A 23,615-nucleotide genomic window follows, 5' to 3' on the forward strand; every position below is an offset into this window, starting at 1 on the left:
CAATTTTCCCAACAGCAGTGTATGAAGTTCCAATTTCTTCACATCCTCACTAACACTTACCTCTAAATACCATTATATTGAGGATTAGACTTTAACATACGGATTTTGGAGGGGCATAAACATTCAGTGTATAGTACTAGTTTTAGAGGGAAAGTGCTCAATATTTCATAATTAACATTGGTGTTAGCTTAAGGTCTTTCAAAGTTATGGCAGATATTTTCCAAAGCCGGAATCAACAATATTTTTTATCCTACATGTTTTTCTAGAACCTTGCCATGATACCAGTAGGAGGCGGAGTTTATTTTCCCTCCTCTTGAACATGAGCAGGCATTTGTGACTGTCTCAAGCAATACAGTATGATGGTAGGGAAGCGTGTGACCTCTAAGGGTTGGTCATGAAAGATGCCATGCTCTTCTCCCTGGCACTTTTGAGATACTTATTCTCAGAACCCCACTGCCATGCTGTGAGGAAGCCCAAGAAGCCAGAGCAGGGTTCCACGTGGAAAGGAACCAAGGTTCCTAGCTCAAAGTTCAGCTGAGTTCCTGTCTGACAGCCAGTACCAACTTGTGAACCATGTGACTGAGTCAGCTCGAAAACAGAGCCCCCAGCCTTGGGTCAAACTGCCCCAGCCGACATTGCATGAAACAAGCAGACCTGTACTCCCCGAGCCTTACTCAAATTGCAGACTTGTGAGTGAAAAAAAGAAAATATGGTTGCTCTAAATGCCCATCAATGACAGACTGGATAAAGAAAATGTGGTACATATTCACCATGGAATATTATGCATCCATAAAAAAGAACGAGATCATCTCTTTTGCAGGAACATGGATGGAACTGGAGGCTATCATCCTTAGCAAACTAACTCAGGAACAGAAAACCAAATACTGCATTTCTCACTTTTAAGTAGAAGGTATATGATAACAACGTATTAACCCAGAAAAGGAAACAAAAGACACTGGGGTCTATTTGACAGTGGAGAGTGGAAGAAGGGAGAGCAGAAAAGATAACTACTGAGTACTGAGCTAAATACCTGGGTGATGTAATAATATGTACAACCCACTACTGTGACATCTTTATCTGTGTAACAAACCTTCACATGTACCCCTAAACCTAAAATGAAAATTTAAAGATATATATTTTAAAAATTGGGGCCTGGTGCAGTGGCTCACTCCTATAATCCCAGCACTTTGGGAGGCCAAGGTGGGCGGATCACTTGAGGTTGGGAGTTCCAAACCAACCTGGCTAGCATGGTGAAACCCCGCCTCTACTAAAAATACAAAAATTATCTGGGCGTGGTGGTGGGCGCTTGTAGTCCCAGCTACTCGGGAGGCTGAGACACGAGAATCACTTGAACCCAGGCAGTGAGCTGAGATCACACAACCCAGGCAGTGAGCTGAGATCACACCACTGCACTCCACCCTGAGCAACACAGCAAGACTCTGTCTCAAAAGAAAAAAAATTGCTTGTTAAAGCTACTGCATGTTGGGGTGGTTTGTGTTGTAGTAATAACTGAAGCAGATACTCATTAGACTGAGAAAGTTACTTTCTGTTGTTCATGTGCTGAGAGTTTTATGATAAATTCATAATTTTTATCAAATATTTTTGCTGCATCTATTAATAAAATATTTCCCCCTTTTTTGTAATATGGTAAAATGTATAGATCATTTTTAAATATAAGGCCATCCTTGCATTCCTTATTCTTTTAATATATTGCTGGATTTGATTTTGTAATCTTTTGCTAAGATTTTTGTATTTGATGTTCATAAGTGAGACTGGTTTGCAGTTTTCTTTCTTCATAATATCTTTGATAGGTTTTGTTATTAGGGTTACACTGGTTTTATAATGGTTCCTTTTCTTTTTCTTTTAGATACATAGTATATAAAAGGTATTCCTTGTCATTCGTCATCAGGGAAATGCAAATAAAAATGACAGTTAGATACCACTATGCACCTATTAGAATGGCCAAACTCTAAAACATTCACGACATCAAATGCTAGTGAGGATGTAGAGCAACAGGAACTCTCATTTATTGCTAGTGGGAATGCAAAATTGTACAGCCACTGTGGAAGACAATTGGACTGTTTCTTACAAAACTAAATATACTCTTACCATAGGATCCAGGAATTCCATTCCTTGATATTTATCCAAAGGAGTTGAAAACTTATGTCCACACAAAACCCACACATAGATGCCGATAGCAGCTTTATTCACAATTGTCCAAACTTGGAAGCAATGAAGATGTCCTTCAGTAGGTGACTGAATAAACAGTGGTACATCCAGACAATGGAATATCACCTAGCATTAAAAAGAAATGAGCTATCAAGCCATGAAAAGACATGAAAGAAACTTAACTGTATATTACTAAGTGAAAAAAGCTCATCTTAAAAGGCTGCATACTATATTATTTCAACTGTATGACATTCTGGGAAAGCCGAAGTTTGTAGACAGTGAAAAGATCAGTGGCTGCCAGGGGTTAGGGGGAAGGAGGGATGACTAGACAGAGCACAGAGGATTTTTAGGGCAGTGAGACTATTCTGTATGATAATTATAACGGCAGGCACATGTTGTTACAAATTTGTCCAAACCCACAGAATGCTGTGTGTTGGGGTAGAATGTACAATATCGAGAGTGAACACCGTGGGCTTCTTTGCTGCTTTTCTGTAGGACCTTCAAACTTCCTTTATGCCTCTTTCTGAAGCACATTAACCCCAGCTGCATCTGGTATTCCAGGTGAGCATCCACTATAGATATTCCTAAGAAGAAAGATCGTTTAGCAAAGACTCTCTTTTGCTTCTCTCTTTCTTTTTTCTTTTTTTTGACAGAGTCTCGCTCTGTCACCCAGGCTGGAGTGCAGTGGCACAATCTCGGCTCACTGCAACCTCTGCCTCCCAGGTTCAAGCGATTCTCGTGCCTCAGCCTCTCCAGTAGCTAGGGATTACAGGCACGCACCATTGCTTCTCTTAAGGTCCCCTTTTGCTCAAAACACATACCAATGACACATAGAAACATCCAAATTACATTCTCTTTTGGCAGTACAAGTCATTTAGTACTTGATAGTAAAAACATTTTTTAAATCTACAAATGGAGAAAACTAAAAATCACATTAAAAAACAAAACTGAAAACACTCTTGGTGAGATATTTATAAATTTTGCTTGAGCCTTTAAAAAGCTAACAGGTAGCTAATGCTTCCAATTCCTGGCCAAGAAGAATTTATGGAAAAGATTTCAGAAGACTGGGAATCCTGGCTCTAAAATTCACTAGCTGAGTCAATTTGGACAACTCCTTCAGCTATAGTTTCTAGTCTATAAATGCAAATATTCCTTGGTCTGCAAGAAGCTTTTTCCCTGAAATACTCACCTTGCAAAATGTTATTTTTTTTTGTTTTTTTTTTAAGACAGGGTCTCGCTCTGTTGCCCAAACTGGAGTGCAGTGGCACAATCACCACTCACTGCAGCCTCTACTTCCTGGGCTCAAGCAATCCTCCCACCTCAGCTTCCAGAGTAGATGGGACTACAGACACATGCCATGATGTCCAGGCAATTTTATTTTTATTTTTATTTTTACAGATGGGGTTTCACTATGTTTCCCAGGATGGTCTTCAACTCCTAGGCTCAAGTGATCCTCTCACCTTAGCCTCCCAGAGTGCTGGGATTACAGGTGTAAAACAGCTTGGCCAGCTTGAAAAGTACCTGGATTACATGCGTGAGCCACCACACCCAGCAGCAAAGTACTCTTGTTATTTTAACTTCCTCTGTTCTCACTAAATCGGCTTCTAACCCGGATCTGTTTGACTCCATATCCTTTTCCATTTACCCTGTTATAATTTTGTTAATTTATTTCCTTTTAGAAAATATAACTTGGTGGCCGGTTGCGGTGGCTCGTGCCTGTAATCTCAGCTTTGGGAGGTCGAGGCTAGGGGATCACTAGGTCAAGAGATCGAGACCATCTTGGCCAACACGGTGAAACCCCGTCTCTACTAAAAATACAGCAAATTAGCTGGGCGTGGTGGCGGGCGCCTGTAGTCCCAGCTACTTGGGAGGCTGAGGCAGAAGAATCACTTGAACATGGGAGGTGGAGGTTGCAGTGAGTGGAGATCGCGCCACTGTACTGCAGCCTGGCGACAGAGCCAGACTCCGTCTCTAAAACAAACAAACAAAACAGAAAATGTAACTTGGGGAGTTCACAGTAGTGGTAGTCCTGAGCACATCCCCATTTGCCCTCATGTATACCGTTGATTTTCCCCAAGAGGATCCAGAAGAGAAATGGGCCATGCAGCGTCTGTGAGGTAGGAGGCACTGCCTGCTCTACGTGGGTATGCTAAGCCTTCCTGGCCACCTCTGCAAAGGCCAAAAGGGGACAATTCTTCCCTGCCTTTGAGACTGAGGACCAAGGAAGAGAGAAGCTTCCTGCAGGTAACCTGGCAGGGAAGCAAGAGAACTGGCAGCAGACTGGCCCATGGGTGTAGGGACACCTGAGAAGCCCTTTGTCTTCCACCACCTGTGGGTCCCCATTGTGAGGATTCTCCATCAACCAGATCTGAGACCGAACCAGCCAACAAAGAAACATGACACTGCATACGATGGCACCCGGCAGCCAGAGAGAGGAAAAACCAAAAGAACAAGCACACGCCCAAGGAAATACAACTGCTACAGGAGACAGATGAAAACAGAAGCTGGAAACAAAACAAACCAACAAAACCAAGCACTTAAAGAGCCCAAGTGCATCTGCAAATAATAATAATAATAAGTCATTAATAATAAAAACACACGAGTTCTCATTAGAAATTTCACAGGGAAATTAAAGGAGAGAATGGTCACTGATCTGAATTAGTAGTCTGGAAATTCACGGACACAATCAAACAAATGTGAGAAGTTGGAAATCACAACAGAAAATGTAAGGGATTTGGAGCCTATCTATTCAGGACATTTAAAAGACAATGGAAGTTTCAGAAAGAGAAAACAATATATTGAAAGAGAGAAAACAATTTTTAAAAAACTAAAGAAGGCCAGGCACGGTGACTCACGGGTGTAATCCCAGCACTTTGGGAGGCCAAGGCGGGTGAATCACGAGGTCAGGAGTTCAAGACCAGTCTGGCCAACATAGTGAAACCCCATCTCTACTAAAAATAGAAAAAAATTAGCCCAGTATGGTGGTGTGCGCCAGTAGTCCCAGCTACTCAGGAGGCTGAGGCAGGAGAATCGTGTGAACCCGGGAGGCGGAGGTTGCGGTGAGCCGAGATCACGCCATTGCACTCCAGGCGGGGGGGTGGCCATGCGAGACTCAGTCTCAAACAAAACAAAACAAAACAACTAAACAAACGAAACCTTTCACTTGAGGAGAAAGACTTGAGTCAGTAAACTAAATGATCCACTGAAGAGAAATCACAAGTACACAGGCATAGCATAGCAAACCCCCCAAATTCTAGGGACAACTGGAAAATCTTATAAGCTCCTAAGCAGAAAGGACAATTATCCACAGAAAATGCATAGCCTCAAATGCTTTTTTATCATTAAAGAAATTTAAAATATAAGAACTTAGAATTTCATTTAAGAAATTATAAAGAGATCAATTTTTAAAACAGGAAAAGGAATAACAATTAACAAAGAGAAAACAGCAAACAAACACAAAAAGAATAAGGATAAGTTTATGTAAAAGTGTCTTTTGAAAAAGATTAATAATAGAAATAAATCCCTCAGGAGCCTGATAAGAAAGAAGAGAAAGCCAAAGAGACAAGGTAAAAAAAATAGAAAAAAAATGCAAGAGAAATTTTTAACAATAAGGAAATATTTATCTCTCTAAAGGCAAATCTGACAACAAATTTTAAAACCTGGAGGATAATAATGGTTTTCCAGCAAAATACAAATCACTAAAATGGACCCAAGAAGAAATCGTAAATCTGAATAGACCAATTATGACAGAAGAAAGGGTAGTAAGAGAGCTACCACTTAAATAGGCACCAAGACCAAATGGGCATTTGGACTGGGTGCTATCTAATTTCTAAAGAACTGATCATTTCAATGCTATTCAAATTAGTCCAGAATAGAGAGGAAATACAGAAAAGTCTCCAATTCATTTTACATAGCCAGCACGACTTTAATGCCACAGCTTGATCTAGTAGAACACAGAATAAAAAATTATAGATCTATATCACTTTCAAATAAGATGCAAAAACTTCCAAACAAAATATGGGCAGACATCAGCAAGTTCTCAAAAACTGGTGCGCTAAGATCAAGCAAATTTTTTTCAAGGAACGTGGGAGTGACTTGCTTTCTGAAAATCACTCTCAGTGACCATCGGCACAATCTATTACATCAACAGACTAAAGGATAAAATCCACAGGATTATATCAGTAGATTCTGAGAAAGCTCGAATAAAACTAAACGACCATCTCTAACAAAAACTCAAGATAAGTAATGAAATTTTTGATCTACTAAAGACAATTCACAAACAAACCACAACTGTCATTCCAAATCATAACACACAATACACTAAACCATTTCCATTAAAACCGGGAACCAGTTGTTAAAACTAGTTACTAAACAACTGGCATAGACATTGAAAAAGATATTAAAACAACATTTTTTGCTGATGACCTAATTGCATACCTAGAAATCCATGAGATTCTAGTAAAATATGTACTAGATTCACTTAAAAATTATTGGTAAGATGGTAGTATACAAAATAAATATTAAAGATAGACAGTTTTTCTCTGCTCTAGCAGTAAGTTCTTAAATGAAAATAGGGGAAATTCTATTTACAATAGTGACACAATGTAGGTAAATAATGGGAATATATTTAACAAGAGGTTCACAGGATCTATAGGAAAACTATAAAATCTTATGAGCAGACATTTAAAAAAGATCTGAACAAAATTGAGTATAACATTTTCTGGTTTGAGATGACTTAATATCATAAAAATGTTACTTGTACCAAAACCAATGCATAAATTTAGTTCAATTCCAAATGGAATCCTAAAATGGCTTATTTTAATTGTCTAAAATATCTTTAGAATTTATGTGGATGAAGAAAATGCCCAAAAATATTCAAGAAAGCCATGAGAAAAACAACCACCAGTGTCTGGTCAGGGAGAGCAGGGAGATTGACTTTGGGAATATCAGAGGGTTCTATAAAGTCGTGGTAATCAAATGAATATGCTATGACATGGGAATAGACAAACACATTAGTGGGTAGAATAGATAATTGGAAATGGTTACAGTATATATAAGAATATATGCAGCTGGGCACAGTGGATCACGCCTGTAACCCCAGCACTTTGGGAGGCTGAGGCAGGCGGATCACGAGGTCAGGAGATCGAGACCATCCTGGCTAACATGGTGAAAACCCGTCTCTACTAAAAATACAAAAAATTAGCCCGGCGTGGTGGCGGAGGCGCCTGTAGTCCCAGCTACTCAGGAGGCTGAGGCAGGAGAATGGTGTAAACCCGGGAGGTGGAGGTTGCAGTGAGCCCAGATCGCGCCACTGTACTCCAGCCTGGGCAACAGAGCAAGACTCCATCTCAAAAAAAAAAAAAAAGAACATATGCAAGATGGATTAATAACATAGTAATGTTAATAGCAATCATATCAGAGCTCTTCCAAAAAAAGCATTTTACCATGTAGAAAGGTGGGGAAAAGATATGAACAGACAGTTCACAGAAGACCAACTCCAAATACAACAAACACATGAAAAGATGCTCTAAAGCACTAGTAGTCAGGAAATTGCACCTAACAAGAGCAATGAGCTGTCACTTCATACTTATCAAACTGGCTGAGAAGAAAGCTAACACCTATTGCTGGCTGGGATGTGGAAAAAGGAAAAAAAAAAAGATACCCTCAACATCACTGGTGGGAGTGTGTGAACTTTTTGTTGTTGTTGTAAAACTGTCAAGCAACATCCCATAAAACTATAAACATTTATACCTTCCAATCCAACAATCCCACTTTGGGGAATCTAGCCCACAGAAAGAAAATCACCAGTAACTAAGGAAATATGTAAAAGGTATTTCCTGTCATACTGTTTGCAGTAGGGGAAAATACTCGACTGGAAACAAAAGAGATACTTATTCAGAGAAATAGCTAGATCAAGTTGGAAATACCAGTACCAAGGGGGTAAAAGACCCACATTATATACATGAATGAAGTTTCCGTCAGGTGACTTGGAGGGATTTCGACAAGATGAAAGTGTGTTTAATAGGATTCTATTTTTAAAAACAACTAAGAACAAAATAAACAAGCATTAAAAACTCATGCGTGGGGCTGGGCTCGGTGGCTCACGCCTGTAATCCCAGTACTTCGGGAGGCTGAGGCGGGCAGATCACCTGAGGTCAGGAGTTCAAGATCAGCCTGGCCAACATAGCAGAACCCCCGTCTCTACTAAAAATACAAAAATTAGCTGGGTGTGGTGGCGTGTGCCTGTAATCCCAGATACTCAGGAGGCTGAGGTGGGAGAATTGCTTGAACCCAGGAGGCAGAGGTTGCAATGAGCCGAGATCATGTCATTGCACTCTAGTCTGGCCAACGAATGAAACTCTGTCTCAAAACAAAACAAAACAAACAAACAAGAAAAAAACTCATGTGTGTGTCATGGATTTGTAAGTGTATCCCTATAGGATTATACAAATAGAGAAAGAGAGGACAATTCATACCAGGCTATTCATATGGGTCACCCTGGGGTGCTGGGGTGTGCCTGTGGTGAGTAGGGGTTGGGGGATAGGAGGAGACACTAGCTTTTGTGGTGCGACACTGGAATGAAATCCGCAGAGAAACCCTCAGCCTTTTGTCATTTGTATTACTAACAGCTACAAGAACAAGAGCAAAAAGTAGACATTTTGAGTTCCCATTTCATGATAAATTGTATTATTTTCTTTCCCTGAAGCATTTTTCTTATTTCTATCTGAACTCATAGGAGCATTTGATTTTCATTTTAACAATTCAAAACTATTTACTGCTATTTCAGAACTTGCAAGTTTGGAATTTTATACTATTTTCCTGGGTTTTTAGTTGGATTTAAACTTGTTATGGCACTTGAAAAAAAAAGATAGAATGGTGTGTGTTCTTGTTTCCTGGGCCTTTCTGAGTGGTATTCAGTTTTATGTTTATACTTTTAGCCACAACAGAACATGTTTCTAAGAGCAAATTTTACAGCAGCTCCAATATTCCATGCTAGGTTAGAATTAATTATCATAGAAGTCTGTTATCTAATCTGGTGGATCAGCGAAGGCTTCCTGGAGGAGGTGTGCAACACACAGTAGGCATTCAGATATTTGCTAATGAGGACACTTCTAAACTGACCCTTAAAGGGCAAGCAGGAGTTAGGCAGGCAAAGAGAGTTGAGAGAACAGATGAGTTATTCCAGGCAGAGAAAATACTAGTCACAAATGGCATTTGTAACAACTGGCATCTATTGAGAGGAAATACTAATAACCACAACTGGCATTTATTGAGACAACTGGCATTTATTGAAAGTTCACTAGGTGCAAGGTAGCTTGCTAAATACTTTATGTGTATTATTAACTCATAGGCTCCACACAATAACCCTATTATCTCCAAACTACAGATGAAGAAACAGGTTTAAATTTAGTGGCCTGCTCAGGTGTCAAGGCCTCTAAGAACACCATAAGAGGTGGAACTGGGATTCAAACCCCAGTCTGTGTATTTCCAAAGCCTGAGGTTTTAACCACTGCAGGGCACAGCCTACCCTAACAGCAGGTATAAGAGCCTGTGTTAGGTATCCTTAATGTATTGGGTTGCTTAACAACTCAGCCAGGCATGGCTATCCTACCTGTTTCTCATTTCACTAGATGAAAGAATTTAGTAACGTTTTCACACATGGACATTTGTGTGCCTTGACCTCTAGATCTTTTAGAAAAGTGTTCAGTGAGGCAATTCCTGGCATTAACTTGCAGGTGTTCCCAGCACTAATACTATTTAATTCAGCAAAGAATCTATGTATTCTACTCTGCTTTTAGAGTTTTAAAGATACCAAATTCTACATGGAAAACATTTTCCCCCAAGGTAATTCATAAGTAAAACTTGTTTTTCTTTAAAAGTTTGTGTTTTTTCCTGAAAATCTAAATAATGTTAGTAGTAGTTTATCTTCACTAAAACTGTTCTTAAGTATACATGGCTCATAAAACACTAAATGGCAAGATTTCCATTCTATCCAGAGTAAAGCTAAGGTAGTCAAAGCTCTTTGCTTTATTTTCATCTCTGTCTTGGACTGGATTCATTTGTTTACCAAGAACTAGGAATAAATTAATTACTAGTAAATTTAGCTCTTTAGCTAATGAAAAATGAGGAATTTACCTTAAGGATACCACAGTATCTTGTATATCCTAAAGGAAGAAAGTTTATTTGGGTTTCAAAAGAGGCTAGAAAAGGGACTGGAAAAAAAAAAACCCAAAACCGGAAACCTACATTATTCTGGAGCCATATGTCCTCTGCTGTTGCTTCTCTCTGTTCATCTGCTTCATTCTTTCCATTTTACATCAACCTTTTCTCTCTCACCACACAAGGACCCCTTAGCAATTCTGGATTACTCCCAGGTCAACAACATACAATTTAGTTAGACTCTGAGTTCCTTGGCTCAAATAATCTGAAAGGTGAATCTGATTGGCCACTGGCCCACTAATAAATTGCCTCCCCCTGCTTCCAGCCCTGGTCTACATAATTGTGATCAAGGAGGTGTGGAATCATCTAAATGATGATATGTAACATGTAGGCCCCTTTCCAGGGCCTTGGAGAGGGTGGATTTCTAAGAACAGTCAATGAGGTTAGAGCTAGCTACCATTAAAGTAATCACCTGCAGAGAGTAGTAATAAGAGTAGTCCCAGCTGGGCACAGTGGCAAGTACCTGTAGTCCCAACTACTTGGGAGGCTGAGGAGGGAGGATCACTTATATCCAGGAGTTTGAGGCTGCAGTGAGTTATGATCATACTACTGCACTCCAGCCTGGGCCACAGAGTAAGACCCCCTTTCTAAAAAGAAAAAGAAAAAAAAAGAAAAAGAAAAAGAAAAACAGAAGTAAGCGTTTTATCTCCTGTCTTATTTTATGTATTATGCACTTCCTTGATTTTCCTGTGTCCTACTATCCAAAACTGTAACCAATTTTGTTCAACATTAGCACCATATCATTTTATAAAACTCAAATCAGCCAACTTCCCTGGGAAGGGGTTGATGGAGGTGAATAAAGAGAACAGTGGAAAGCTTGAGGCTGAAAATAGACTTTTTTTTTTTTTTTTTTTTTTTTTTGGAGACAGAGTCTCGCTCTGTTGCCCAGGCTAGAGTACGGTGGCGTGATCTCGGCTCACTGCAACTTCTGCCTCCCGGGTTCAAGCGATTCTCCTGCCTCAGCCTCCCGAGTAGCTGCGACTACAGGTGCTCACCATCACACCTGGCTAATTTTTGTTGTTGTTAGTAAATACGGGGTTTCACCGTGTTGCCCAGGCTGGTCTTGAACTCCTGAGCTCAGGCAATCTGCCTGCCTTGGCCTCCCAAAGTGCTAGGATTACAGGCGTAAGCCACCGCGCCAGGCCTGAAAATAGATTTTTTTGGATTGCCTGTAGATTTTGGTCATGGCCTCAGCTCACTTGCCAGTATTAGCGATGGCTCATTAATGGTTGGCTGGCTGGATATCCTATTCCTCTCAGCTTCTATCATCTTTCAAGTCAATTTCATAAGAGCCAATCCTACCAAACTGATTTCTAGCCTGGACTCCTGGTAACAGTCCAGGGGGTGTCAAGTGGAAGAACAACCGAGAACAACAGAATGGCATCTTTTTTTTCTGCTATCCCCTACTCTGACAACTCACCTCAGGACAGAACACCTGTTTATCCATGGTTGTAATGTGGCATCATTTGTTACCGTAGTGACAGAGTCCAATGTGTCAGTTTAGGTTAAAAACTGTCTTTAGTAGCTTTCATTTCTATTTTTTCACTTGTCTCGTTCTCTTTATTTTATATTTTTTTACATGTTTGCATCTTAATCTCTATGTTGTTTATTTTTAGTATTTTCTCCTGAGATTCTTGAAGTGTGGTAATTATTCTTTTAGCAATCAATGAAGCTATGTGGGAAGCGATTGGTTAAGCTGTGCCCCTCAAAGCATAGCCCGCAAACCTGAGGACTTGAGGTATATTAGCAAAGAACCTTTGGTTCTAGTCACAAGCTATACTTAGTGAATTAGATATACTCCACAAAATTCTGCCAAAGTTTAGTCTCCATCAGTTTTTTAAACATTTCCAATTAGCAAAACACACAAACAGGCCTACATCGTTTGCAAATTTAGACAAATCCTGACTAATACCAGTGGACCTCCCCTGACCTCTGTCCCCATCCCCACTCAGCATGGGTGACCTCTTTGCAGCCAGCTCTTGTGTAAGTGCTTTTTATCCTGTCAGATTATCCTTCTTGCCACAGCTGTTAATAAATCTGAACACAAGATCTTGAATATTTGTTTTCATCTACTTAATGCTGTGTCAAAATGGTACCAATTCCCTTATTATATATACTCTCAATGGAGTATTTATCATCTTTAAAGAAACAAGTCACTGAGCATCTCATAAACACCAAGAGCCTTGGGGTGTGCCTTCAGGGCAGCAGACAGATACATCCCTTCAACACGTGTATCCACTTATTCATTTTTTATCACTGTCTGCCCAAGCTGAATCAGAGAGCATTCACCACGCTTCTTGTTACATGGGTGCCCCAGTAAACAGCAATAACTGTGAGAACGAGCAAACCAGTGGAGTGCATTTCCTGTTTTACTGGAATTCCAATTTATTTGATGAATACTTAACTGTTGGGGACAATGGAGGTGTGGCCTTGCCTGAAGGCTGGCGAGTAGACAAGGCCTCTTATGAGGACAGAGCTGGTATTTTATGGCTCTTTGCATGTATTTTGCATTGCTGATTTTGCTTTGGAGCCTTTTTTAAGAAGTCTCCTCATCTCGTGAAACTCTTCAACCCACAGACTCCATCTTACAAATAAGGGCACTAGGCTGGTGGCTCACGTCTGTAATCCCAGCACTTTGGGAGGCTGAGGCAGGCAGATCACTTGAGCCCAAGAGTTTGAGACCAGCCTGGGCAACAATGGAAAACCCTGTCTCTATAAAAAACACAAAAATTAGCTGGTGTGGTGGCCTGTGCCTGTAGTCCCAGCTACTTGGTAGGCTGAGGTGGGAGGATTGCTTGAGCCTGGGAGGTCGAGGCTACAGTAAGCTGTGATCACCACTGCACTCCAGCCTGGGCAAGAGTGAGAACCTGTCTCAAAAAAAAAAAAAAAAGGCTGTGGTTCATTTTTTCAAAAGCTAAGTGGAGCCCACATTGGCACAGGTGCCAGCTACAGTGTCTGTGGAATCAGAAGCATCATCTGATGTTACAACTTCTGGCCTCTTGCTCTTTTTCTTCTTTCTCCTTTGCCTACTCTTCTATTTCTCCATATTACCTTTTTGGTTGCCAATGCCTTAGATTTGCTCATGAGCATTTGTAGGTTTGGTAGTTGGCACACAAAACCAAAGGACTAAGTGTCTCCAAGTTTGAGTTGTAATTCTCCAGTTAAATTTCTTTCTTTAAGATTTATTACAATAATAGGTTACTAAGACATTTTAATTCTCACTTAGGGTATGACTGTATTTTATTCTAGTATTGAGTTGAAAAATTACCATGGCCTCATATCTATATATCTACATCTGTGTATTTTAAAGGCTCACAACTCTTATACGGTATAAATTGAGCTTTAGAGCAAAATATTTATCATGTGTCTATGTACCAGAAATGAGAATACTGTGGTGAATAGACAGAAAAGTCTCTGGTTTCCTGTAGTGGGCATTCTAGGAGCAGAATGGCTTCATAATTCATTTACTCCATAAGTCAGAGAGAAAAATGATGGCACAAACTGCAAGGGATTTGTGTGTAAAATTTGTGACAGTACGAAAAAGAAAAGAAACTGGAAGGGAATACGCATTTGCCGTGTTCTATGATACGCCACAGACATTGTAACAAAATATTTCATGTCAGTTACTTCCATTTAGGAAATACGTGTTCATTATTTTCTTCAGACTAAGAATTACTTTATTCCTCTTTTCTTTGAAGTTATCTTAAATCTGTTATTATTCAGGGTCTCTATCCAACTTCTCATCAAATTACCCTATTTGTAGCTTCCAAACGTTAACACCTCTCTGCTAAAATGGAGCCTATAAAAAGCCTTAGGGGCATAAACTGTGTGTGAGGCAGAAATGGTATTTAAGCCCTTAATGAAGTTACGAGCTTTCAAACTGTTGCACTTTGGGTTTACAGGATCCTTCCTCCGTGTCCCTTTTTTGGGGGTGCGGGAGGATTTGGGAGAGTGGGAAATACTCTCACTACATATTTATTACATTAATTATCTTGTCTTTTAAAATGCAATTTTCATGAACTGGCGATTTATGAACACTTCACATTGCTTGAAAGCATCTTACAATTTTTTTTTTCCTCAACTCACAAGGCAGTTTCTTTCTACTGGTCGAATTCTCAAGGCAGAAAAGCTACATACGTCCCTCGTTTCTTCACTAATTGTTCTCTAGAAAAGGGAAAGTGAAGAAGAAGGGAAAGAGAAAAGACAAGGGGAAGAAAAGAGCATAGAGGAGAGAGGAAAAGTGAGGAGAGAAGGGAAGAAAGGGAGCGAGAAAACGCAGGAGCCCTGGTTTGCCGGTGAGCAGACCCGGCGCAGCCACAGCGCGGAGCCGCGGCGCCCACTGGTCCTCGGAGCTGCCAATCGGCGCGTAATCCTGTAGGAATTTCTCCCGGGTTTATCTGGGAGTCACACTGCCGCCTCCTCTCCCCAGTCGCCCAGGGGAGCCCAGAGAAGCAGGCTCGGGAGGGAGGGAGGGAGGGAGCCGGAGGAAAAGAAGAGGAGGAGAAGGAGGAGGACCCAGGAAGGGGGCGCGGCGCGGCGCGGGAGGAGGAGGGGCGCAGCCGCGGAGCCAGTGGCCCCGCTCGGACGCGCTGCTCTCCAGATACTCCCGGAGCTCCAGCCGCGCGGATCTCGCGCCCCCGCCGCTCTGCCCCCAAACTTCTGCTCCAGCTCCCTTTCAAGCCAGCGAATTTATTCCTTAAAACCAGAAACTGAACCTCGGCACGGGAAAGGAGTCCGCGGAGGAGCAAAACGACAGCAGAGCAAGAAGAGCTTCAGAGAGCAGCCTTGCCGGAGCACTAACTCCGTGTGGGGAGTGCAGAAACCAACAAGTGAGAGGGCGCCGCGTTGCTGGGGCGCAGCTGCGGGCGGCAGGAGCAGGCGCAGGAGGAGGAAGCGAGCGCCCCCGAGCCCGAGTCCCCGAGTCCCCGAGCCCGAGCCGCAAACGCTGCGGCTACTCTGCTCCGGGTTCGTGTGCGCGGGCTGCGCCGAGCGCTGCGCAGGAGGCTTCGTTTTGCCCTGGTTGCAAGCGGCGGCTGGGAGCAGCCGGTCCCTGGGGAATATGCGGCGCGCGTGGATCCTGCTCACCTTGGGCTTGGTGGCCTGCGTGTCGGCGGAGTCGGTGAGTGGGCCAGGCGGGGGACGCGCGCGCCGTTTAGGGTGTTTGAAGCTACGAGAGGAGCCCGCAGGGAATAGGGGAGCGCCACCTGGGGAACCCCCATCCCCCCAGTATACACCGGAGATCCGCTGGGATAAATGCGCTCGTCCGATCACCCTTTTCCCCTCTTCCCTTCCGCAGAAAAGCGCTGCTCGCTGGCGTTGCCCCGCGGTCCGCGGGAATGGGGGCACCAAGAATTGCAGTTTGGTCTAGCCGCAGAGGCCCCTGAAGTCACTCCCAACTTCTTCGCCCTCGGCGGGTCTGGCTGCGTGGTCCGGGAAGGACGGAGGGGAAAGGGTGGCAGGAAGGGGGAGCCTGGGTCGGGCTCGCGAGGGAACCGCTCCGCTCCGCGCGCTCCTCGAGACCAGGGATGACCTGGAAACTTTGGGGTCCCTTCCTCCGCACACCATCCCCCCACGCCAGCTTTCCTATTTGACTGCATGCAAGTTCTGGGGAGACGGGGGCCAGATTTAAGAGACCCGCGAGTGTCCAGAGAGAAAAGTTTGCAAAAGTTCTTTTGTTTGATGCTCCCTGCGGCGAGGGCGAGGTAACCGACACTACGTGGAATCGCAGTACGCTGTCCCTCAAGGGGACACTGGGGGATGCACGGAACGCGTCCGAAAATGCTGGGACGCCGGCCACTGGATTCCCAGTCCTGCGGCGACCCCCTCCTCGTTGAGGGGCGGAGGTTGGACCGCGGGGCGTCAGGGGCAGGAGGACATTTTCATAGGAGTTACACGGGAGTGAGGCAAGCAGGGCGAGGCGGGGTACGTGTGACACGGCGCTCGGCTTCGGGTCGCCTGGCCGCGGGGGGACAGAGGCTTCCCTCCCGCCACGCTCGCCCTCTCTGGCCCTGGCGGGGCGCTTCTGGGGCCGGGAGGAGTCTCGTCTCTGGCGGGGCGCCTGCGGGCACCCAGCTTCCCTCCCCCGCCCTGGCGGTGGGAACTTGATTTCTCCTTTTGGTCGCGCTTCGGGGGCTGGAGCTTGTTTCCCCACGTCGCCCAATGAGCGCCCTCTAAAGGGAACTGCCTCCTTGGCCGCCTCTCGTCCGCAGCTGCCTCTACCTGGGCGCCAGGACCTTTGTCTAGCCAGGTGGAAGCTTGAGCACCCCGGATTTCGTCTGCAGCCTCAGTACCCTCTGGGGTCTCAGGGAGTGCGGCTGTTTCTGGCCCTTCTGGTTCCCCACGTCCTCTCCCTTTGCCATTAATAACGTATCAATTTCTAATTAACTGAATTGTCTCTTCAAAGACAAATTATGTCATCTTAAGGTCTTTTAGGTGGTTTTATGAGTTTGAGTCTCCCTCCCCCCCTTTTTTGTGCTGAGGCTAATTTAGGACTGGGAAACCTCTTTGGCATCGAGCGGCAGATGGACATTTTTAATCAGTGTGGGAGCTTCTGTGTGCGCTAGCAGATCCCCATACGTTCTTTGTGGTTGGAGAGCATGTAGAATTGGAAACTGTACAGACTACATGAGTATTTTGGGTGCTAAGGTTGTGAAATAGAACTCCGAGCCTTATCAGTGTTTCCCTTTGGCAAATGATGGTTTAATCCGTTGGTATTAGTTATCTCCCAGCCAGTTATGATGAACTTTGGCTCTTTGTACACCAAAAGGCAGCCGTTCTCTTGTTTATTTCAGATAAACGTTGTTGCTCCTCTTGTTGCAAAACAGGGCAAAGGGACTTCATCTAATAAATTTCAAGAGCCTGCCTAAAAAACTGCACATGGTTAAGGAGGCCCTTTTTTTGCTGAGTCTTATTCAGGGATTTGCTAGGAAATGTTACTGTTTTGGGATTCTGGAGAGAGAATGTTTCTGTCTTCTGCCCCTCTGGGTTTTTGCATAAATCTACCAGTGCTCCTTAAGGAAGTTTTTTGGCCGAACTATGTACCCGTCCTCCCCGGTGACAGCTTTCCCCTGAACTGTGTATCTTTGGGGTTCTAATATTTCTCAATTTGAACCAGAACTGGATGCTTTCCGAGTGAACTGCTTCATTGTGATAGACACTGTTTTCAGTAATTGGAAAATCATCCAAAAAGGGTGATTAGATATTTATAAAATGTCAACTTGGAGACCAGCAGAGAATCTTTGTTAGGCAGTGAGTCAGTCTTTCTAAATAGAAGCTGTTTCAAGGCCCAGAATGGCTAACAGTCCATTTAAATTACTTTTCAGTCTCTGTTTCATGTATAGCAGCAAAAATATAAATGAAGTCAAAAGACTGAATTTAAAAAAAATTAGCAATTACGGAATATTATTTCCAGGACTTTGCATTTTAATTTGAAAACTGCAGCTGTTTCCTGGGATTTAGAAGTAGTGATTTGGGTTTAAAGTCTCCCTTTAAAAGGAAGAAAGGAAAACTGCCTATAGTTAGTGAATTCTTGAGTTTTATACTTAGCTCTGGGGGTAAAAAAGAAGGTTCTCAGGAACTAAGGCTCAAAACTGCCTATGAAAAGGAACTGGTAGCTGTTCCTTTATGGATCCTGGAGACAGCTGGGAAAGCCTGTTTCTAGTGATCCATTCATACTTTCCATTGGCAGGTTAGGTCTTTCGCTGCGGAACACCAGGCAAGGGGAAAATCTGACTGAGTGTGGCAGTAGTGATATGCTGCTGGTTTTCTGTCCATTTTGTACATGACTGTTTATCTTTAGAAATAATATATTGCAGACTGCTATAAACACATAATTTGAACTGGAAATATGTTTAAGAAAAGGAAGTGTTTTGAACTAGAGGAATTTTATAAACATTCTTAGATGTCTGTAAATTAAAAGAAACTGTCAAGTCATTTGGGCCCGTGCATTATCTCTTGGTGTATTATGAAAGGCAGGCTCTGGAAAGTTTGTATTAGAAGGGTAACTAAAATCGAAATCATGTAACTGTTTGCAGTTCTTTAGAAAATATAGTTTGGCTGTTTTATGAGTGAAACAAATTGCTTTTGCTAGGGAATTTTATAAAAACAAGGGCTCTTTCTGTCTTAGTTGAATATTAGCAGAGGGAAGATATCATTTAAGAAGGAAAGATCTTGAAAGATCAGGCTTGTAGAAAATGGATGTCTGAGAAGCAATTTGAGCATGCCCTTCAGCTTCTGCTTTTAGGACCTGATATGTCTAGTTTTGATGGTAACCACCCTTCCAGGGGTAGCCTACCCTGTGTAATATGATCACTTAAATGGCGCCTTGGATAATCATTAGTTTGGAAAGGATTTCAAAAGGTGAACTGGTTTGTTCCCTGGGTGGAACTAGTTTTCAAGTCTCCAAAAGCCCCCAGAGACCTGACTGGCCAGCTAGAGGTGGCTTGGAGTCTCGTTAGGTTGGCAAGGCCCCTGAAGCTGACCCAGTCACACAGAGCCCCACCAGCCCTGTCATTAAGGTTTATAGCAAGTCCAGTCAAGCCACTGTGCTGTTGGCATCCCTGCTGGGGATCCAGTTGTCCTGTGAGGAATGCCATCTGAGTTTAGATTCTCACTAGATTGTCCTTCTTCCATTGCCAAAAATCAAACTAAAAGATTTTGCGCTTCCTTTTCTTCTTCCCAAGGCAGAAGGGTGCATTGCAGAATCTCAAAACCACTGAATTCTTTTCATGGACTAGAGGCCAAAATAAAGTCTTAGAGAAAAGCCAGAAGTAACGAAGAAGAATCTTTGCTAAAACCAATCGAATTTAACTTTTTTAGTCAACTGTGCCAGTACTATCATTTTCATTCTAATCATTTGGATTTAAATCTTGAAGAAGCCCTGGACTCATTCATCTTTGTTGGTTTCCACGTCCAGTCTGCCTCTAAGTCCAGGTGTGCATTCATTCTGCAAATATTTATTTCGTACCTACTAGGTGCTTGAGGTAAAGCAGTGAGCAACCAGGCAAATATCCCCTTGCCTTCTTGGAGCTTGCATTCTAGTGATCTTTCCGTTCATTTTTTCATGCCTTCAGTGGCCAGCGTGGAACTTCCGCAGGAGTGCCAACTGGTCCCAGAATGCCCTGGCCCATGGGAACCTGCACTTAAAGATGCAGCACCAACAGGTGTTTACCCAGCTCCTGACCTGAGCTCAGCACTGCAAAGGAGTCAGGGGTTTGGAAATGTGGTCCCTTCCCGCAGCGCTAATCGTTTTTTTTTTTTTTTTTCTCTTGAGATGGAGTCTCGCTCTTGTCACCCAGGCTGGAGTGCAATGGCATGATCTCGGCTCACTGCAACCACCATCTCCCAGGTTCAAGCGATTCTCCTGCCTCAGCCTCCTGAGTAGCTGGCACTACAGGCACGTTTCACTGCACCTGGCTAATTTTTGTATTTTTAGTAGGGATGGGGTTTCAACATGTTGGCCAGGCTGGTCTCCAACTCCTGACCTCAGCTGATCCACCACCTCGGCCACTCAAAGTGCTGGGATTACAGGTGTGAGCCACCACGCCTGGCCATTGGTCTCTTCCTGCAGCAGCAATCTTGATGTGAGAGAAAATTTCAAATGAAGAGCTTTCCCTCTTTTTTTCTTCCTTGGGGGCTTGCCAGCTTGTGCTTCTGTCAATAGCCTTGTAGTTGCCATTCCTGGCCCAGACACTTGCATGTAGTTTGGTTTGTCCTCCGCCACTTTAATCATGTTGCCCATGGTCTAGACACCTCCATGTCCTTGTTATCATGGCATATAGTCTGTATGCCTCTGCTGGATTTATAAGCGGCTCCATAATAGCCTTCCTTTCTAGTTACCCACTTGATCACGTTCCACCACATCTCCCAGCCCTGGCCCATTGATATCACTATCATGAACACTCCCTGGACATTGCTACTTTTTCAGTGTTTCTCCTTTTAAATGCTATTGATTAAATGCAAGCTCCAAATACCTTTTCATGGCTGATCCAGCCCTGTTGTTTTTAATCCTTCTGTAAATAGCAAGGCATACTGATGATCAGAATCATTGGAAGTACGTGAAAATACAGATTTCAGGCCTCCTCTCAGACTTACACAATCAGAAGCCTGAATGGGGGTGGGAGTGTGGGGGAAACTGTATTTTTATAAAGCAACTGAGATGATTCTAATGAATCAGACTAATTTGGGAATCGCTGGTCTAGATCACAGCATTACCCTTAATTATGTGCTATTCTGTGTTACTACTAGGGTTTTCAGCAGTAGCTGGGCTTAGAGTACAAAGGGCTTGGGCTTGGGAGGTGGACAAGTCTGGGTTCAGATGCTGGTACCTTGCCACTTGATGTGTCAGAACTTGGACAGCATATTAAAGCTCTGAGTCACTTAAAAAAGTGTGTGTGTGTAAATTGGACCTAAGAATGCCTTTATAACATGACTGTTGTGAAGATGAAATGAAGGGAGCATATGAATGATACTTGAGGCACAGAAGATAGGACATTTTTTTTTCTTCCGTTCCTTTCTTGGCCTGTTTTTTTTTTGGCAATGAAATGAATGAAATGAGGGAGCCACGTCAGATGTTCTTACCTCTCTGACATTCTAAAGAGGTGAATTTTCTCTCCCATCAAGATTAGTGCTATGGGAAGAAACCATGTTTCCAAACCTCGTATGCCTGTGCAGTGCTGAGCTGGGTAAACATCTGTTGACGCTGCATGTTGAAGTGCAGGTACCTGTGGGCCTGGACATTTTGGGGTTGGTTGGCACTCCTGCAGAAGTTTCATGCTGGCCACTGAAGACATTATGGTTCAGGGTCAACTGAATACACCAGCTCCCAGTGGACCTGGGCTAGTTGTCCGGTTTTGATGCCTTTGCACTCAGTGTCATCAGCATTGCAGGGTTGCTGTCAAGAATAAAGAAGACATTGATGTAACGTCCTGACACATCAGCTGTGCAGAATCACACCTCCTCCTCTTCACTGAGGCTGTGCTGAGATTCCAGCACATGGGAAGGAGAGAGTTAGAATTTAGTCTGTATCATGTGTTGGTATGCCGTTGGTCATTTAGAATGGGGTGGCAGGGGTAGTGAGTATATTTTGGGGATCTGGGGGCAGAAAAGGGAGTATTTTTATTTTTTAAGAGTGGAAATGTGGCCTGGCATGGTATCTCATGCCTGTAATCCCAGCATTTTGGGAGGCCGAGGTGGGCCAATCACCTGAGGTCAGGAGTTCGAGACCAGCCTGGCCAACATGGTGAAACCCTGTCTCTACTAAAAATATAAAAATTAGCCGGGTGTGGTGATGGACACCTATAATCCCAGCTACTCGGGAGGCTGAGGCAGGAGAATTGCTTGAACACAGGAGACAGAGGTTGCAATGAGCCGAGATCCTGCCATGGCACTCCAGCCTGGCGACAGAGTGAGACTCCATCTCAAAAAAAAAAAAAAAAAAAAAAAAAAAGTGGAAATGCATGAAATTTCTTCTTTTAGCCATTTGGGCTTTAGGTCTTACTATTAAAAATCTCGATTGCATTTTGATAAGTCTGTTTCTAGGCAGCATTAGCTTTAGCAACAAGGACAGAGGGGTGAATGCCTCTGAATGGGAGAGGATACTGTTGAAATAGAATTGTGAATGTCTGTTTTTCTCGAGTATCTCAAAGAATTGGTAGCAGTGGGAGAACGGAGAAGCCTTGAAATCTTTGGAGATTTTCTATTTGCATTTCACATCAGCAGAGTGAAGCCAACGAGTATGCAGCTGGTGGCGTGATAGCCAATGCAGTCTTGGAAAAATGGGAAAATGTTATTAAAGACATGTTTTCACAGTTTTTTTCTCTACCATTCAATCTATTTTGTGAAAAACGTCACAAAGACTCAGTAAGTATGCTCTCTACAAAGCATTTTGGTGTTTGTTTTTTTTATGATTACACAGGTATATTAAATGTAAGTAGCCGTGATGTTTAAGGAGTATATGCAATTAATAGAATTTAGTCTCATGGTATAAGAATGACACATGGGACAAGATACACAATTATTAAAGGAAATTTTTTTTTAAGGGAAAAGTTAAATATGTATTTTTTTTTTTTTTTTTTTTTTTTGAGACAGAGTCTCACTCTGTCACCCAGGCTGGAGCGCAGTGGCATAAATGAGGCTCACTGTAACCTCCTCCCCTCGTTCAAGTGATTCTCCTGCCTCAGCCTCCCGAGTAGCTGGGATTACAGTGCACACCACCATGCCTGGCTATTTTTTTTTTTGTATTTTTAGTAGAGATGGGATTTCACCGTGTTGGCCAGGCTGGTCTTGAACTCTTGACCTCAACTGATCCGCCTGCCTCGGCCTCCCAAAGTGCTGGGATTGCAGACGTGAGCCACTGCACCCAGCCGAGTTAAGTATGTATTTATGTGTAATTTGTTATTAAATATAAATACAGTAGGCTAAATATACAACATTTTAAGTCAAGGCAAAAGCAAGGTTTTGTACACATGTAATTAACTATCTTAATCCCTGTGAGACCTCAGTTTTTCCATCTCTAAAATGATGGAGTTGAACAGGAAGAACTCTCTCTCTTTAATATTTACGTTTTCTGCTCTTTAGGGTGTGGTAGGAGAAATGTGAAGATTAACTTAATAAGTAATTATTAATCCCTGGTCAAATACTTCTAATTTTATTATTGAAACATGGAATTTATTCACCTTACAGAAAGGCAAGTAATTTCTAATAGCTCATGGTAACCTGTTACCTTGAACTGAGTATTCATTGTTTACTAGGAGTGTATACATTGTCCTGAGTATTCACGATCTAATGTCTCTTTATATTAGTCTGTTCTCACTCTGCTAATAAAGACATACCCGAGACTAGGTAATTTATAAAGGAAAGACTTTGATGGACTCACAGTTCCACATGGCTGGGGAGACCTCACAATCATGGCAGAAGGCAAAGGAGAAGCAAAGGCATGTCTTACATGGTGGCAGGCAAGAGAGCTTGTGCAGGGGAACTCCCATTTATAAAACCACCACATCTTTTGAGACTTACTACCACAAGAAAAGTACAGGGGAAACCGCTCCCATGTTTCAGTTATCTCCACCTGGCCCTGCCCTTGAAACATGGGGATTATTACAGTTCAGGGTGAGATTTGGGTGGGCACACAGCCAAACCACATCACTAGTATTTTTTTATATATTTTCTGATACAAGCCAGAGTAACATAAAGAACAGCTGGGTGGTAAAAATAACTTTCATTCTAGA

General features: G+C 42.9%; 1 protein-coding gene across 1 annotated transcript in view; it reads left to right on the top strand.

The window, feature by feature from the left end:
* The first annotated feature begins 14,874 nt into the window (after window positions 1-14,874).
* The window catches only part of SDC2 (syndecan 2), a 116,971-nt gene continuing 108,230 nt past the window's right edge, over window positions 14,875-23,615 (top strand). Inside the window, exon 1 of the mRNA XM_032760096.2 lies at window positions 14,875-15,508. Coding sequence (XP_032615987.1) covers window positions 15,449-15,508 — 60 coding nt within the window. The 5' untranslated portion in view covers window positions 14,875-15,448. The remainder of the gene's footprint in view (window positions 15,509-23,615) is intronic.

Source organism: Hylobates moloch, unplaced genomic scaffold (genome assembly GCF_009828535.3).
Source record: "Hylobates moloch isolate HMO894 unplaced genomic scaffold, HMol_V3 SCAFFOLD_9, whole genome shotgun sequence".
In the NCBI taxonomy this organism is placed as follows: Eukaryota; Metazoa; Chordata; class Mammalia; order Primates; family Hylobatidae; genus Hylobates; species Hylobates moloch.